The 19,560-nt window shown below is 35.3% G+C and overlaps 1 protein-coding gene across 2 annotated transcripts; it reads right to left on the bottom strand.

The window, feature by feature from the left end:
• Window positions 1-19,461, bottom strand: dnai2b (dynein, axonemal, intermediate chain 2b). Of its 2 annotated transcripts, none has more exons than XM_005156402.5 (13): window positions 19,391-19,461; window positions 17,366-17,553; window positions 16,994-17,155; window positions 16,049-16,176; window positions 14,003-14,145; window positions 13,806-13,919; window positions 13,374-13,513; window positions 11,044-11,166; window positions 10,735-10,958; window positions 9,776-9,911; window positions 9,517-9,663; window positions 7,149-7,373; window positions 1-2,116 (listed from the first exon to the last, which is right to left on the bottom strand). In XM_005156402.5, exons 2-13 carry the CDS (start codon window positions 17,546-17,548, stop codon window positions 2,027-2,029), a joined length of 1,815 nt encoding a protein of 604 aa, XP_005156459.1. In that variant the 5' UTR covers window positions 17,549-17,553; window positions 19,391-19,461; the 3' UTR covers window positions 1-2,026. The 2 variants fall into 2 exon arrangements, 1 of the variants encoding a protein (XP_005156459.1); XR_012388149.1 differs by lacking the exon at window positions 1-2,116 and adding an exon at window positions 3,098-4,918 and having other exon boundaries at window positions 5,769-7,373.
• Window positions 19,462-19,560: the final 99 nt, after the last annotated feature.

The following is a 19,560-nucleotide window of genomic DNA, read 5'->3' as shown; positions in this document are numbered from 1 at the left end:
TGTTGTTGTTTTTTTGCAATTTTTTTTTTCAAAACTTAATTTTCCCCTTGCATTCCTTGAATTTAGATTTTTTTGAGGTTTGCATTTATTTATTTTATTTTTTGCTCAATACTTTATTTTTTATTTTTTGTTTGGAAAGCTTTCCTTTATATTGCATGTATGTATGGCCCTACTGTAGATTGACTCCATAGATATTTGGTTGATTTTAGGTTGTGTCGGAAAGTGACCAAAATCCAACGTCTGACAGACGTCACAGTGGTAACATCCACACAACGTCAAGGTGTAACATGATTAGACATTGATATTTGGTTGATTTTAGGTTGATTTTAGTTGGACATTGGCAAATCATAAACACGACTCTACTTTTTTATCTACTATATGACAACATATAAGAAAACAAATAAACACTAGTCAAATTTTCACAATTTACTTTACTAAAGCACATTTCGGGTAAAGTCTATTCAAATGTATAGCATAAATGCAAAGTGCAGTGGATTTAAAGATTTTCCACCAGCCAGTCAAACATGTTATAGGTTAGATGCAAATATAATTATATGTTCTGCTCTACAAATTCAAAGTGCAGTAAGTATGCAAACACTATATTAAGGTTAATATTATTAGCCCATTATGTTTATTTTTCTTTTCGTGATTGTGGTTACAAAACAAACAACGGTTGTCCAGTCCCTTGCCTAATTACCCGAGCTTTCCTAGTCAACCTAATTATTCTAGTTAAGCCTTTAAACTGCACTTTAAGCTGAAAACTTACAAAATAACTAGTATGTACTGTCATCATGGCAAAGACAAAAAATGGGGTTAGCACAGTCGCCTCACAGCAAGATGGTCGCTGGGTCTCAGCTGGGTCAGTTAGCATTTCTGTGTGGAGTTTGCATGTTCTCCCCTTGTTTGCATAGGTTTCCTCTGGGTGCTCTGGTTTCCCCCCACAGCCCAAAGACATGCGCTATAGATGAATTGAATAAACTAAATAGTCCGCAGGGCAGCATGGTGGCGCAGTGGGTAGCACAATCTCCTCATAGCAAGAAGGTCACTGGTTCAAGCCCCAGTTGGGTCAGTTGGCATTTCTGTGTGGAGTTTGCATGTTCTCCCTGTGTTTGCGTTGGTTTCCTCCAGGTGCTCCCATTTTCCCCCACAGTCTAAAGACATGCGCTATACATTAATTAAATTAGCTTAATTCGCCGTAGTGTATGTGAGTGTGTGCAAGAGTGTATGGGTGGTTCCCAGTGTTGGGTTGCAGCCGGAAGGGCATCCGCTGGGTAAAACATATGCTGGATAAGTTGGCGGTTCGGGCGAGGCAGTGGCGCAGTAGGTAGTGCTGTCGCCTTACAGCAAGAAGGTCGCTGGGTCACTGGTTCGAACCTCGGCTCAGTTGGCGTTTCTGTGTGGAGTTTGCATGTTCTCCCTGCCTTCGCGTGGGTTGCCTCCGGGTGCTCCGGTTTCCGATTTATAAAGGGACTAAGCCGACAAGAAAATGAATGAATGAAGTTGGCGGTTCATTTCGCTGTGGCAACCCCAGATTAATAAAGAGAATAAGCCAACAAGAAAATGAATGAATGAATAAATAAATGAATGAATGAATGAATGTCCGTAGTGTATGAGTTAATGAGACAGTGTATAGTGTTGGGTTGCAGCTGGACGGGCATCCTCCACATAAAATGTATGCCAGTGTAATTGGCGGTTCATTTCACTGTGGCGACCCCTGATGAATGAGCAAGTGTTGAAAAAATCATCTCTCCATTAGAGAGCAATTGGGAAATATTTAAAAATGCCTTATATCTATTGCTCAATTCTGACTAAATGTGTACTTACTATACTTAATTTTTCTAAATACTTTTCCCGGCCTTAATGTGCAACTTACAGTACATGTAGTGGAACGTACTGTACATGCTCATGATAAATCCTGTGCTGTGATAATTTGATTGTTTGTTGTTTCATTCAGAAATACATCACATAATGGAAGTAAAAAATAGTTTGTGAAAGCTACATGATCAGACTTTGAGAGCAGCTCAATCTACAGAGAGATTTCTGTCCTTACAAATGAAGAAACGCCATTGGTTTCGTGCTCCTCCTGGAAATCTTTCTCCTCACACACTCCTTTCTCCTGCAAAAAAATAAGAATCAAAAATGAGACCAGTCCGAAACTGAGCCCAAACAATACACTTCCAGATTTATGCACAAGTCATGCGAGACACAATAAGACAAACCTAATTATAACCCCCTCTTTATTATCAAATAACTAAAGTCACTGAAAAGGGCAAAACCATAAATCAGACGAGCCTTTGAGTAAACGGCCCAGCAGAAATACACTTGTGATGCTCCGATGCCTCCTCAACCAATCACAGATGAGCATAAAGCATTCTGGGTACAGACAAAGTAGACTTTATTGATTTTTCCTGCTTTGTCTTTCACAATAGAGAGCGTCGGCCACAGCGATCAGGGTTATATATAGAGCTTATCTTATTGAAGCAACAGTCCAAACATAGGATACGATTTGTTTAAGCTTCACAAAGGAGGCCAGTTTTATTTGACAAGCTGTTTTGACGCACACACATGATCACACACACACACCAAAATCCACAGAAGTGAAGTGGGTTAAAGATTTTAGATGTCAGATTTAAGACTGATAGTCGATTTCACAAAGAATTGATTCTTTGATTTAGAGTCGTTGTTTGGAATCAATTGCATTAAAGGCTTTTTCAGTTTAAAGCAGTGGTTCTCAAAGTGGAAGTCGGGAAACCTTGGGGGGGGTCGTGAGACACTGGGGAGGGGCGGGGGGTTTTCTTGGCGATCAACATTTCAACATTTTAATAAACTATAAAAATGATCATAATTTATCCATAAACTACAGGGCTATTCAATTAGTTTGTCATAGGGGCCGGTTCATGAAATCCATCCCAAGTCAAGGACCGGAGAGATATGACTTGCTATATGAGTGATAACTCAACTGCATATAAGAGCCCATATGCTGTATTTGTGCTCATAAAGACATCCACATTGGGTTTTTCTACATTAAAATGTTAATATATTGTATTTTAAAACAAGATAATATCACTGCATTGTCCAATTTACTTCTTTTTTTTTTACAAACATTCAAATGTTGTATTTCGCACAACAAAAGCAGGGCATTTCTAAAGTATGCTTCTACTACATTCAGACACATTTATATGTTATGTTGTGAACTGCATAACAATTAGAGATGTAACAATTATAGATTTTGGTTTTAAGATTATATAGTCTGAAGAATAATCCTGGTTTCAGGGTTATCACGTCTAATGTAAAGCTATGTAAATTTAAGCTTTATATCAGGTAAGTAGCTATTTAGATGAACTGTTGTTGCCATATGAGTTCATACATACATAATCACTTAAATAATAATTCGTCGAACATATCTTTTGTTTACATTCAACTGAAAGGCACGCACAACTTTCACTGTGAGATGTTTTCTACTGCATGCGCCCAGAAAGACGCCTTGCTCCACTTGTGCGCGCATATTGGCATATTGTCTTACATTAGAAATGACAAACTTGCAAGCGGAAAAGACGTGATATGGCAACGGCCGCTGCTATAGTTAATCCAGTGTCCGTGTGTATTAGCCCCGGTGTACATACTTAAATTTAAACCAGCAAACAGATGGCAACTTGTCATAACTTTTCCGTGCAATAGAAATGCGGCTTAGAGAAGCCTTTACGATTCTTTAACTGTGACGAATTAAAGCGCAGTTAATACTGAAATCAGCTAATCGTTGCATCCTTATTAACGATTACAGTGCATTGTACAAAAGGCATTATCTACAAAACATATCCAAATGTTTTCGGCTGTCCACATCACTCGCTTATGGTGACTCAGGCTCTGCCTCTGCAGCTTGCGCTATACTGAATGGACGCACGTCACTTCATAACTATGACGGCCGTTTTTTGACTAAACTAAATTTATTTTTGATGTCTTGGTCACACTATTTGGAGGGCCTGAACAAACCGCCTCGGGGGCCGGGTTCGGCCCGGGTTCGGCCCTGCATAACCTACTGGAGAACAAAACAGTAGTAATAGTAACATTGTTAACATGTTAATAATAAACACTCAAAAGCCATCAGCCTTTCAAAATGTTTTGTCTTTGTGACCCCAGGGGGGATTACGTTATATTAAAGACACATCAATAGCGTCAGACATTGATTTTATGGAACCAGGTTAAACTTTCTGATACCTTTACGGCACTCACATACATTAAAATAAATACAGACCACAACTGAACATGGAGGATGGTCTCCGAGTGGCGTTCTCCAAAAATAAACAATGAATAGACTTGGGCCTATTATTATGTGTGCAAGGTTTATATATTTATAACCGATTGAGAGGATAATGGGGGTCGCCGAGTCACTGGCATTGTTATTTTGGGGGTCACAGGCTAAACAGTTTGAGAACTCCTGGTTTAAATGACTGTATTGAATCGAGCATTGATTCGACTCTCTCTTGCTCCTGTGAAATGCTTTGAAATGTGTATTTTTGTTCGTTGTGTGATGTCATTTGAACTGAACTATGAGGACAGGGTGGGATATAGAGTCGCTCCTCCCCCTTTTAAACAAATCAGCCAAAACCTTTAATCTTTTATGACTATGAAAGTGCTTCAGCTCAAGGGCATCAACTGAAAAGCAAATGAGAAGCATTTTGAAGGAGGCGGGGCATGTCAGGTCTTAGAAAGCATTTGATTGGTTGGAGTATGAGTTGACTGGCATCAACAAATATTGATATTGACTTTCTCTTGCCTAAAGGTCCTGCGAAATGATTTGAAATGTGCATTTTTGTTCAATGTGTGATGTTATATAAACTAAAACTCAAAAGCAGGAAGGGACATAGAGTAGCTCCTCCCCCTTAAAAACAGCCAGTAGCGTTTTGTTTTTATCATTGCTCTGCCAGTAAGAGTGCTTGAGCTAAAGCACATCAAATTAAAAAGCAAATGAGAAGTGTTTTGAAGGGGGTGGAGCATGTCAGATAATAGAAAGCATTTGATTGGTTGGAAGATGTGATGAGAAACTGAAGTATGAGGTGACTGGCGCCAACAAATATTGATATCGACTCTCTCTTGCTTAAAGCTGCGGTCACATTATGTTTGAGCATGTGATATTCTGTCGTGCGGCGCTGCGAAAAGGGGCAGGATTGAACAAGCTTATTAGACATTTAAAAAAGCGAGCGATTGCTCCATATTTTAAATTTCTTTCCAGGGAGGTCATGTTTAGATCCTCGATTGGTCTCACGCAGTCTAGTGATGCGATTTCGCAGGTCAGAGTTCACCAAGCCTGAACTTTGCACCGCAGCAACCTGGGACACTTGACGCATGACCCCGCGTTTCCGGTCTGACGCATTTGCGTGCGTATAAATGGAAGTCTATGGGAGGAAAAGCCCAGTGTGACTGCAGCTTCAAGGTCCTGCGAAATGCTTTGAAATTTGCATTGTTGTTCGTTGTGTGATGTCATTTCAACTGAAACCCAAAGACAGGGTGGGACATAGAGTAGCTTCTCCCCCTTTAACACAACAGCCAATAACATTTAGTTTTTATAACTTTAAAAGTGCATATGCTCAAACGCATCAACTGAAAAGCAAACGAGAAACATTTTAAAGGAGGCGGGGCATGACAGATATTAGAAAGTGTTTGATTGGTTGGAAGATGTGATAAGTATGCGGTGATTGATGTCATAAATGGTGATTTGTTGTATATCAATGTAAAATAACAGAATAACAAATAAACTTCCGAAGTGAAACAAAAGGTTTTAAGCTTCACTCTGAATACATAAGAACATTAAAGATGCATTAAGTGAAGGGCTTTTATGTTCCATTTAATAAAACTAATGCATGATCTTATTTTGTGCCCTATACTATAGTTATTTCAGTGTACAATTTGCTGTTTATAGGTAGATTTTATTCTACTGCTGTCTATTTTAAACACAACCTTTTCCATCTATGCCTGGGGTGTCAAACTCATTTTAGCTCAGAGGCCACATGGAGTAAAATCAGTTCACAAGTGGGGCAGATCAAGTAAAATCAAGCTATATGTAACTTAAAATCAACTTGTGGGGGTAGGTGGTTTGGGGGGAATTTGACAAATGGGTTTAGGGGTGTGGTTGGCTTGTTTAAAAATGGTACAATTAGCCACTAAACTGACAAAACATAAAATAGTTACGTTTCCCCATGAGATCACCTCAGTGTAGTATGACAGGGTATTGATGTGGTCTTTCTCTCTGAGAAGGCTGTCAAACTGACGCTGATTCAGGATTCTGGATTGGATGAAATTAATAGTTTCATCCAGTGGACACAATTGGAACAGCAAAAATTGCAGCTAATTTTTAAACTTTACAGAATCATCTCGTGAGCCACAGTAAACCCAATTGTGGGCGTGATCCGGCTCGCGGGCCTTACGTTTGACATCCCTGCTCTATGCAATAAATTACATATCGTTGATATTAGTCAGAATTATTAGCCCTCCTGAATTATTAGCCCCCCTGTAAAGTTTTACCCCAATTTCTGTTTAACGGAAAGAAGAATTTTTTTTCAACACATTCTTAAACATAATAGTTTTAATAACTCATTTCTAATAACTGATTTATTTTATCTTTGCCATGATGACAGTACATCATATTTCACTAGATATTTTTTCACAATACTATTATTCAGCTTAAAGTGATGGCAAGCTAGGGTACTTAGGCAAATTATTGTATAACAGTGGTTTGTTTTGTAGACAATCGAAAAGCTCTATTGCTTAGGGGGGCGAATAATATTGACCTTAAAATTATGTTTAAAAAATTTAAAACTGTTTTTATTCTAGCCGAAATAAAACAAACTTTCTGTAGAAGAAAAAATATTATAGTAAATACTGTGAAAATTGTGTTGGTCTGTTAAACATAATTTGGGAAATATTTAAAAAAGAAAATACAATTCACTGAAGGGCTAGTCATTGTGAGTTCAACTCTAATTGACTGACCTTCATTTGTTTGTGTATTTACTACTTGCAAGGTATTGAGAAGAAAACATTGAAAAGAATCACTACAACAGTGAGGAATCGGTTCTGGAACCAGAATTCAGAATCAGATCTGACGTTCAGAACATCAGAATAAACGTGAACAGTCTGAGCAGAAGATTGTGAACCTGATCTTTGTCCTTCTCCTCATTCCTCTCTTTCATCCTCTCATTTTCTATGATGTGAAAGAACTCTTTCTCTGCACGGGCCACCAGCTCCTCAACGCTCTCCTCGCCATCCGTCTCCTTCATTTCGTCCTCTCTGCTCTGTTCTGAGCGGCTGCGTTCCTTCAGACGCATCTCTCTGTGGCGAGCCTCTAGAATTTTCTCCCGCTTCGTCTCCCGTTCAAACATCTACAAAAAAACAAGGGGGAAATTAACCTTATAGGTTCGATGTTTGATGAGAAGACAGATGACAGATGGATAGTACAAACAAAACCATTTATACATCTGTCTTTATTAGTGTATCTCTTTGAATATTTGTTTTAATTGTAAAAAAAAGTTTCAATTAATAAATGAATGAATGAATGAATGAATGAATGAATGAATGAATGAATAAGTACAAAAGTAAATAAGTGACAAATTTTTGGGGAAAAAAATATCAGGATGAAACACCTTTAGAGTTATTAACAATTCTATGGATTTTCCATCAAGTAAAGTTTCACAAACTAATTTCAATGAGCATGTGAGGCTGTAGGATTGACTACAGCTGATCCCTATCACTAATCACTAACTAGCCAATCGGATCATTCCAAATTTAATATAAACATCCAGCATAAACTTCGTTCTTCATCTTCGTTTTGGAAACCCACCCCCATCCATCCCTTCTCCCTCCTCCTCAATTCTAAGTTCGGGCGACACGGTGGCTCAGTGGCTAGCACTGTAGCCCCACAGCAAGGAGATCACTGGTTCAAACGCTAACTGAGCCAGCCAACACTCATTGTGCGGAGTTTGCGTGTTCTCCGTGTGTTTGCAAGGGTTTTTCCCGGGTACTCCGGTTTCCTCTCACAGTCAAAAAAACATGCACCAAAATTAAAGTCACAAGCACCTATTACGTACCAACTAGCACAGTTAGCGGTCTATTCTTGGGAAGTATTCGAGAACCACCTAATCTCGTATCCCTCCTAATGCTTATTGACCAGGCGGAAGCCTTGGGCTCATCCATCTCCGAGCTCAGGGTTCTCTCCCAAGACAGCATGCCAAACATGCTAAAATAGTCAAGCATTATCTAAGTGTGAACTCTCGAATTGGTATGTGTTTTGAGTAAAAAGTTTATTTGTTTTATAATATTTATAAACCATTGATAAGGTGTCGGCTAGGTAGTGCTGTCGCCTCACAGCAAGAAGGTCCCTGGGTCACTGGTTCAAACCTCGGCTCAGTTGGCATTTCTTTGTGGAGTTTGCATGTCCTCCCTGTGTTCACGTGGGTTTTTTCCGGGTGCTCCGGTTTCCCACACAGTCCAAAGACATGCGGTACAGGTTAGTTGGGTAGGCTAAATTGTTCGTAGTGTATGAGTGTGTGTGAATGTGTGTGTGTGTGTGTGTGTTAGTGTGTGAGTGTGTGGATGTTTCCCAAAGATGGGTTGCTGTTGAAAGGGCATCCGCTGCGTAAAAAATGTGCTGGATAAGTTGGCTGTTCATTTCGATGTGGCGACCCCGGATTAATAAAGGGACAAAGCCAACAAAAAAATGAATGAAAATGAATGAATGAATAAGGTGTCTGTGACCTCACGGCAAGAAGGTCGCCGGCTGGGTCAGTTGGCATTTCAGAGTGGAGTTTGCATGTTCTCTCTGTGTTCGCGTAGGTTTCCCCCACAAGTCCAAAGACATGCGCTATAGGTAAACTGATTAAGTTAAATTGGCGGTAGTGTGTGTGTGTGTGTGTGAATAAGTGTGTATGGGTGAAATAAGATGGATAAGTTGGCAGTACATTCCACTGTAGCCCCTGATGAATGAATTAATAATGTGTCGATATGAAAAATAGTAATATTATCATTTATTATTATTTATTTTATTATTTATTTTATGACAAATTAAATATTCCAAAATAAATATAGAACAAAATTATTATATATTTTTTTCATTTATTTTGTGCATACACAGATATTTTGTGTTCAAATATACTTCCCCCAAAAATTTAAGGTCTGATAAAAATTGAATATTTTATATTATCGGTACTTTATTAAATGAAAACAAAACACAAATAAACATTTTACTCATAATGGTTCATCCAGAGAATTAATTATAAGTGTTCTCTTAATTTTTTTCTATAATGAGGCATCAATTGAACTACTCTGTCAAAACATTAGATTTGATTAGATTTTGGCCAGACTTGCTTTTTAGATTGCCCTTTATAAAAAAATGTATAATGTTAAAGTAGCATGCATACATAAATAAAAGGGAAGTATCTATTGAGCTGCAGTTCTGAAGAAGACTTCTTGTTGTACCTAATAAAGTGGCTAGACAGTGCTTTGTTGCGTAAATATACTGTATATCACCTCTGACACCAGGGCTTTCTCGTTCTTCTGCAATGAACACAGGCCTGATGAAATCTCCAAAAGTGTGGTGGTTCCCAGCTGAGAGCCACAAGCCAGGAAACGGCCGTTATCTTGAACCTTGATGCTGTACAGAGCTTCATCACAAACCTGTCAATAAAAAACAAACAAACATACAAATGTAGTGAACATTTCTTCAAGCAGATATTGCTGAGATGTTGGACAGTGATATGAGTTTGATGAGGAGACAGAGAGCACATACTTTGAGGCAAAGAGTGGGGTCGTTCTGTTTAAACAAGATGTCCCACACATCCAAGGTGCCGTCCATCTTTACTGTAAAGAAAACTGAGGGTCTGACTGGACTCCAACAGCCATCTAACAGATGGGCAATGTGATATCTGTAGAAATTGATTAGAAAAAGCACAACAAACATCTGAAGCTGGGGTCAATTTAATAATAATAATAATAATAATAATAATAATAATAATAATAATAATAATAATAATAATAATAATAGTAATAGTAATAATAACGATAATAATAATAATAATAATAATAATAATAATAATAATAATAACGATGATAATAACGATAATGATATTATTATTATTATTATTATTATTATTAATAATAATAATAATAACGATAATAATCATAATAATAATAATAATACCGATAATGACAATAATAATATTATCAATGATAATAATAATAATAATAAAAATAATAATAATAACATTATATAATAATAATTTATATATTTATATAATTTTTATATATTATATATAATAATATATAATAATTTTTAAACAAATTAAAATTCAAATGATAAGTAACTGTACAAACTATACGCAATAAATACATTCTAATAGTATCTGTTATACATATGTCTAGTATTAAACAGTTTAGTCTCTATTGACATTACATTTTTTTATCTTATTATTAGAATTATTTTCGTAACATTTTCAATGTGCAATTTATTTATGTGCTAAATCCTTCAGAAATCACTCTAATATTCAGTTTTTGTACTTAGAAAACATTTATAATTGGTCAATGCTAAAAATAACTGATGTTTAATATTTTTGTATAATCTATTTTTTTTTTCAGGAATTTTTTCATAAAAAGTTTAAAAGAACAATTTTTTTGTTGATTGATTCATTGATTGTTTGTTTGATTGGTAGATTTGTTTTATGATTTTCTAAAAACTGAACAAAAAATTACTTAGTCCACATGATGGAGGACTCTTTGATGTCCTCTGACCAGATGCGTGCTGTCCAGTCACCCACAGTCAGGAAGTTCTTAGGAAAAAAAGGGTTCCTCTGCAGGGCATAAACGGGTCCATGATGTCCGCTGTATGTACATACAATCTTCTCAGCTGGTGTTTTGGCTTTCCGATTGCACGAAACCACAAGACCCTGCTCTGTGCCCACCATGAACTTAGTGGGCTTGTACAAAAAAGAAAAAATCATGGTAAATTTCTCATCATCTCTTTCTTCTTTGAATGGGCCAAACAATAAATCTTAATCTTACCATAGTAGTCTCAAACTCCAGTGAGATTGCACCAAGTGAATTATCAATGTTGCCCTTCTTAGTGGGGTCCATCACGAGTCTCTCGGTGGGCTCACTCATCTTGCGAATGTCCCACCATAGGACCTGGAGTCAGATGCATGAGCACGTTTAATATGTGATGACTGTATTAGTATGTGTTACAGTCGTTGTCTTCAATAACCCCTTTCACACTTACAGACTTTGCCAGAAAATTACCAGTAAATACCATACATAAAGATCATCTGTGAACATAACTGCGCAATTTTAATGTCATTACAGTGATTCATCATTCATATTCCTTCAGCTTAGTCCCTTTATTCATCAGGGGTCACTACAGTGGAATATATCGTCAACTTATCCAGCATATGTTTTAGACAGCAGATGTTCTTCCAGCTGCAACCCAAGACTGGAAAACACCCATACACTAAGGCCAGTTTAGTTTATTCAATTCACCTATAACACATGTCTTTGGACTGTGGGGGAAATCGGAGCACCCGGAGGAAACCCACGCCAAACCAACTCCACACAGAAACGCCAACTGATCCAGCCAGGACTCAAACCCGCAACCGTCTTGCTGTGAGGTGACAGTGCTAACCACTGAAGTGTTGCCCCCATTACAGTGATTTAATCAACAATTTTACTGTTAAAATAGGATTTTGTTAAATTGTCTGATCTTTTGCTCCAAAAAAAAAAAAAATCTAAATATAATTGACTTCAGGTGAGAATAATTTTTGTTTTGTCTTTTAACCCTAACAAACTGTTTGTGGTGATGTAGCTGGCATTAGATTGTAATTTTATTGAAGACCCAACTAACTTCTGCAATTCTTCCACTCTTGGATATCTTGGAGATTTTTTAAGCCACTCAAACCATCCACTCTTAAAAGGCCATGAAACCCCGTCTTTCGGTTCAAGTCTACCTCAGAATGTTTTCAAAAAATACATCATAATGGGTGTGGAGCTCTGTGAGCAAAGGGCGGGAGTGGGCGTGGCCAGCAGAGCAGGGGAGAAGGAGGGGGGCGGACAGCTGCTGTCAGTTGGCTCAGAAAATGAGACACAAACCGTGAGGAGACCCCTGATTTTATAGTTTACAAAGTTAAAAAACAAAGAAATAAACAGTAATTGAATGCCCTGCTATCTTTGTTATTAGTAACTTCATGTACACACAACCACAATTTATATCATTATAAAAATAATTATGTTTATATACACACTATAAATGAGGACTTGTGTAAGATTTTCACAGCATTTTGTGACAGATAGTCTGTACACATGGCTGTTTGACACTACAGTGTTGCTCTTATTGTTGCTCGTTTTTTTTCTCATTCGGCGTGCGGTATGAAACACCATTAATATAACACTTCTCCAGGAGTTCATACTCGCATTCAATATTTCGTTTGTCACGGGGTCATGGATGAAATGTCCCCAAAAGAAAGTGAAAGTGCCAAACTGCAGTTAGAGTTGACAAATTAAAAATGAAACACCTGAAATTACACAAAACTCCAGAGGAAATGTAGATAGCGCGGTGACGCAATTACATGTTATAACATGTACAATGGGATCATGAACGGAGCATTCAAAAAGTAACTCAAAACACCTTAATCATATTATTGTCTTATTCAAATTAAGGCAAACAATTTGATTACTGATGTCTATGTAAACATAGCCACTGTTGCCAGTGAAATTGTGATACTTTTGATCTGTGTCTCCAGACAATTTCTATATTCCGCAGGTTAAAGTCCCTTCGCTATCCAAATCAAATATCATCCTCTCCAACTCCATCTTTAACATCTCGCCCCTTCTCTTCACCCTCCTCCTCAAGAATAGAGAAAGAGCCTGTATAATGCATTCAGTCATGTAAAATATATCCTTTTCCATGTGGGATTTAAGAACTGGGCTTGTTTTTGGGATAGTTTGAATGTAAATTGGGCTGGTTTTGTTTGGGCATTGGCTATATTTGTAGTGAAAACCTGGCGACCAAGCTCAAGCCATCAAACTGATGTCAACAGAGCAGGAATACCTTTTCAAATGTGAAAGCAAATGGTCAGACTTTGATTGAAGATAAAAAAAACAAACCCAAACATTAACCTTAAGTGGATTACCTTAAGTATAACAATGTGCACTAGCAAAATAAAGATTGCAAATGTTGATTTCACAAGGACTTTATCGAAGACAGTTTGTAATTGTTTGTTCTTAATAAGAGCAGAGTTTGTTTTTGTTCATATTGTGAGTAAAATATTAAAGGTTAAACACTATATAAAACTCAAACCCTGATTCTTTCTTTATATGAGAGTTATGTGTGATTGTACAAAGACCTGGCCATCTGTAGAGGCAGAAAAGATGTCCGTGCCTGTCTTTGACTGTAACCAGATGGCTTTGTAGACAGGATCTCTATGGCTGAATTCAATGGGTGACATCTCCACCGGCTGGCTGCCTTTACGAGTGTCCCAGTATGCTGATAATCAGGCAAAAACAAAACATTGAGTACATACTAATTTCAACCTTGCATCCAAAGTACATGAGTCCAGCCATTAGATTTTACAAAAGAGCTACGCCTTATCTAGCAAACATTATTTAGAAAAGGTCAAAGGTACTTTTTTCAATTAAGGATCATTTATTCAGGACTAAAAATGCCAAGAGAGACTGAGGCAAATGTAATTACACAGCTAAAAGAGTTCAGATGTTCTTCTGTAGCTAGAATAGGCTAAGATTTATTGTGTATCTAAAAATTGTGTGATAAAACCCACCGATTTGTCCATTGTAGCTGCCGCCAATGAGAATGTGTGAATCTTTCGGGTTGTACTCCAGACAAACAAGTGGACATACAGGTTTCAGAGTCATCTCAGGTTTATTGGGATTTTCTGAAAGTAAAAAAAAAGCTCATTGGTACCCTAACCGAGCATTTGTTTCATTAAAAGAAGTGTTTTTGTTTTTAATGATATACCAATGTCCCATATGTAGGAGTCGAAGTTCATGTCATTGGGTGCTCTCTGGAACTCCAGGGAAGAGTAGGCCACTGCCAATTTATGGTTGCCATCAGGGTGCCAGGACAGACTTGTGGCTGTCCGCTTCACTTCATTTGGGTCTCTAGAAAAAAAAAAAAGATTATCAAAGCAATAAATACTTAATAAATACCACTATTTATTTTAATCTAAGTAAGAAAGAAAAAAGTCTTTGACTTTTAACTCTTTAATGAATAAAAAATAAACAAATAATAAAATAAAGAAAATTATTCTCTAAGCAATAAATACTTTATAAATGGCTTTATTTATTTAAATGAGTTTAAGAAAGAAAGAAAGAAAGAAAGAAAGAAAGAAAGAAAGAAAGAAAGAAAGAAAGAAAGAAAGAAAGAAAGGACTGTAACTCTTTAATTTCAACAATACAAACACTGTACCAAGTTAAAAAGCAATAACATCACTTAAAAAAAGAAACAAGTAAATTGAAAAATAATTTAAAAAATATAGAAAAATAAAGAAAATTATTCTTAAAGCAATAAATACTGTGTAAATGGCTCTATTTATTTAAAAGTAGTAAGAAAGAAAGAAAGAAAGAAAGAAAGAAAGAAAGAAAGAAAGAAAGAAAGAAAGAAAGAAAGAAAGAAAGAAAGAAAGAAAGAAAGAAAATATTCTCTAATCAATAAATACTTTATAAATAGCTTTATTTATTTCAATGAGTTTAAGAAAGAAAGACTTTAACTCTGTAATTACAATAGTACAAACACTGTACAAAGTTAAAAAGCAATTACATCACTTAAAAAAGGAACATGTAAATACAAAAATAATAAAATAAATAAATAGAAATAAAGAAAATTATTCTTAAAGCAATAAATACTGTATAAATGGCTCTATTTATTAAAAAGTAGTTTAGAAAGAAAGAAAGAAAAAAGAAAGAAAGAAAGAAAGAAAGACTTTGACTTTTTTGAACTCTTTAAAAAGCAATTACATCATTTAAAAAAGAAACACATATATACAAAAATAAAGAAATAAAAATAAAGAAAATGATTCTCTAAGCATACTTCATAAATGGCTCTATTTATTTAAATAATGAAATAAAAATGATTGTAGTCTTTTTGGTTTAAATTCGATTTCAATACTACGCCCAAGTCCATTCTAATTTGTATTGGCAACCAATGGTTTAAGGTCAGAAGCATAGTTCAATGTTTATTCATCAGCCATAATTGTCATCATTTTGAGAAGCCATTAGTGTCACATGATCCTGCAGAAATCATTCTAATGTGCTGATTTGGTGTTTAAACACGAACAAGAAGAAATGGCAAGTTTTGGAACAAAGTAATTTGTCATAATTGCATGTTTAAACGTCATGTTTACATTCTCCACAGTATTTAACTTCTGAAATTAAAGTTGTGGGTCTACCATTCGTGGGTCTTTATATGGATAAATATGCTAATGTGATCATGTAGTGATGCACAGAAAAAAAAAGCCAAAACCTTATACACTTTCATCAGCATTAGATCATTAGTAAAATTTTTCCCTCCTCTTTTTCGTTTTTCAAATAATCATTATTTTTCTAATAATCTCTGTAATAGAATGGTGGTAATGTATAAACATAGACAAAATAATAAAACATGTTCACAAAAGCACTCTAAATACACATATTTGTTTTCAATTGACACAAAATGATAATGTCTTATTCAGAGTTTATCCTGGCTCAGGATGAGGTGGAGGTGTTATCCCGATCATAACATTTTAAATACATTTTGCAATATTATTCTTGTAGTCTTATCAAGTAAACTATTATCTTATTTTAAAAGGCAAATCTTAAATGTTATTATATCCATAAGCAGTGCTTGAGCATCTCTTGGGTCTGTGAGCCATGACTGTCTGCCTAATTTTAAAAAGTTTTTATGTGAAGGTAAAACTTTTAAAGGTGGTACAAAATTAGCAGAGGTGGCCCTCTCATGATCTCCTTATGCAGGAAAAACCCTGTCTTATTCATTCACAAAACTGGGTTGATATAATTTTGTGCTCACCTGAAGACATTGATTGTCTTTGCTGATGGCTGTTCCTCTGACTCCTCCACATCTTCTTCATCCTCATCCTCCAGAAAGTCCTCATAGATGTCAGTGGCGTTGTTTTGCCTAATGCAGTGTTCCATGAGCTACAAGAAGACGTCAAAACCATTATTATAATGGAATAAAATCACAACATAGGGTTCAAGCTAAGCCCAGCATGTCATTAGAGATGAGACGTCCAGTTTTGCATTTCCATAAGGGATTTTATTATATATATAGACAACAGATTAAAAGCCAGTATCTGCTTTAAAGTATCAAAAAATAAAATGTGAAAATATGAGTGAAATAATGTTTGTTATTCAGGATAATTGATATATTTATGTTTAAATAACATACATAATAAATAAAACTTAATAGAAAATTGGTTTGAAGGATAGAAATATGAAGATTTAATAGGATAGTTCCCCCAAAATTATACATTTACACACTATTTATTCAAGTCGTTCCAAACTGTGAGTTTCCTTTTTTCTGCTGAAAACAAAACAGTGTGCAAGAAACATCAACTAGATGCACTGGGACACATTGTCAGTGATGTATTCTGGGGTTACTGGGTGATTCGGGTCTTTCAACATCAGACACCCTCACCCAGGTGACCCAGCTGAGGTTAATCAGACCCCAGCTTGAGTCCCAGTAGCCATCACCCAAGGATCAGCCCTTTTTATCCATAGCCATCTTGTGGCTTTCTCTGCAGCTTAACTGCTACTGCTAGGCCTAGTTGGTTGAAGACTTTACAGAGAGAATGGTATATTAGAAACGGGTAACCATTGACTTCTATAGTAGGAGAAACAAATACTGTGGAAGTCAATGATTACAGTGTCTAACATTCTTCAAAATATCTTGGGTTAATATTAAAGGGTTTAAATTGGGTTAATACTAAAGGTTATAAGTTTAGCGGCCACTCACACCAGCAATCTGCATAATGGTGTTCTGATAGTGTTCATCCTTCTCCACTTTCTTCCTGTAGCGGATGGTGGCCTCCATGTCATCTGGATTGAGATCTTTCGGCCATCCTCCTTCCACATGGTTTATTCCTCGAGACTCAGATTCAAAGCGCTCTGTGTTCACCTGAACAGGACAAGAATATTTATTTATATATATACTTTGTAGAAATTCTGTGAATTAAACTGCACAACCCAAAAAATGCTAATCAAAAGAATAATATATATATATATATATATATATATATATATATATATATATATATATATATATATATATATATATTCTTTTTCTGTTTTTGATTTTGTATAAATGGTATTTGTTGATATGTCTCACCTCATGCTCTGACATTTCATCTGCACACTGTATGGTCACATTACATGGATCTCTCACTGTGAAGTTTGCAGCGAGGGAAGAGTCCGGTAGAATGTCCACATGCAGCTCAGCCGGACGGTCTGAAAAGTTACACTGTCGGCCAAACTCGCTGCGCTTTTTGGTGTACACATACACTATCTCCATTTTAGCTAAAGGAAAGCCAAAAGTGAATTTTATTATACATTCGTATTGAACGTGCGGGTCAAAGTCATCTGATGACATATTAATAGACTTTCTCTAAAAATCACAGTGTAGACAAAAAAAATAAAAATAAAAATAAAAAAATAAAAAATAAAACTGTCATATTACTTTTTTCATATATATTTTAAACCAAAGTCTTACCCATGAGAAAATAATTGAATTATAATATATTTTTAGGAATAAACTTTTTGAGACATTAAGCTATTTGAGACATTGTACCTGCATAAGTTTTTTTATGTATATAAAAATCACCTTTGCACATTTAATTTGATAGAGATGTGAAAAACCCAGTAAAATGTATATGATATTGAAGTAAAACACATTTCTTTTATTATTATACTTTTTTATTTAAGGTTTTAAACAAATATTAAGTAAATGTATGATATCATAAATATTTCTATAACATCACACTCAAAAAAAAAAGGAATGGGTGATTATTATAGTTTTGGACATTGTATTATGTAAATTATTTTTTACAATTAATTTTAAAAACACAAATACGCCATCATTTCTCAATTATACGAATCCAATGTTTCTATTGAATTGAATTACATAATTCTGTAAATATTAGCCAATAATTATATACCATAAAAAATATTGTACTGTTATGCTTCCATATGTCTTAGATTAGAATAACTACAATGTGTCAGGATTAGGTTTGTTTTAGAGTTTTCAAATAGTTTACGTCACACTGATGAGAAAAAAGATAGCAACAACACAATAGATAAAATAAATTACTCCAGTGAAATATGACATGAGGAATTCCTTGGAAGATTGTGTGGTCTTTACCCAACAAATTTCTAATTACAAATAAGGTTAAAGAGGTTTCCTTCAAATTGCTACATAGAGTTTATCCAGTGAATGTTTATATTAAAAAAATGCTTCCGGAAAAGGATCCCCTGTGTTCCTTTTGCAGAATTCTAGATGAATCTGTAGATCATCTTTTTTGGGAATGTACCCATATTAAGATTTTTTGGAAAGAATTCAGTTTATTTATACGTGTATCTCTTTTATATAATTTTTCTTTGTCATACAAGGATGTTTTATTTGGTTTTTATCATGTTGATAAAGTTAAAGATATATATTTTCTAATAAATCTATTTATTTTACTAGCAAAATTTTTTATACATAAATGCAAATTTTTGTCTGTAAAGCCCCTTTTTCTTATTTTTTGTAAAGATTTGAAATATTATTTAAATACAATCTCTACCTCCAGCAATGTTAAAGCTTTAAAATCCGTAACACTATGTGAATCTTACAATATTCTCTCTTTTTTATAATAGATGACTGTATTGTATGTGATCTTGTAAACATCACTGTGACCTTGCTTTAAATTTAAAGTGCTTTTTGTAATTTATATTCCCCCTGGCATATTCTTTAGTTTGTCATTTTGTTTTGTTCTGTTCTCTACCCTTGTTGTTAAAGGTTTTGTACCTTTTCTGTATATTTTTGTATTCTTGTTGAACGCTTTAATAAAAAAAAAAAAATAAAAAAATAAAAAACACAATAGATAACTTTATACAGTACTTCCGCTTCTTTTGGCAAGAATGTCGAACCTCAAACAGATATCTTAAAGTAAAAAAAAAAACTATTATTTTTAATAGCTTTTAAACATTTTACACTGCAAACAAAGCGCTATGTCAAAAAGTAGCTTTGAAGGATTTTTAATAGCCAAACAAAACTAAAAAAAAACACCTTACACATTACATTTCACGGTACGTATCAATCTATGTCAAGCCGTTTCGTGTTAAAGACTTTAAAAACAGGCTATTTAATTTATCTTACCTGAATTTGTGTCTTTTTTAAAGCAGGTTTTGTTGGTTTTACTGGTTCACGGGACAGCAGGAGTTTACTGTATCCTAGCAGCGGCGAAAGTGACGTCACGGCAGCGCACATACTTTTACCATAGAATTTACTATGCTCTTTTACTCTCCTTGTGCTTCTAATATCACTGC

The sequence above is a fragment of the Danio rerio genome, chromosome 12 (assembly GCF_049306965.1).
Source record: "Danio rerio strain Tuebingen ecotype United States chromosome 12, GRCz12tu, whole genome shotgun sequence".
Lineage (NCBI taxonomy): Eukaryota > Metazoa > Chordata > Actinopteri > Cypriniformes > Danionidae > Danio > Danio rerio.
This window is presented reverse-complemented; position numbering and strand designations above follow the sequence as displayed.

What these genes read in the sequence shown, in the direction of transcription:
- dnai2b (XM_005156402.5), bottom strand. Translation starts at nt 17,548, where the DNA reads ATGGAGATAGTGTATGTGTACACCAAAAAGCGCAGCGAGTTTGGCCGA. An exon ending in CTGCCTCTACAGATGGCCAG is followed by an intron (nt 11,167 to 13,373) that starts GTCTTTGTACAA and finishes ATCTGACTCCAG; the next exon opens with GTCCTATGGTGGGACATTCG. An exon ending in TCCTCCATCATGTGGACTAA is followed by an intron (nt 9,912 to 10,734) that starts GTAATTTTTTGT and finishes CAATTTCTACAG; the next exon opens with ATATCACATTGCCCATCTGT.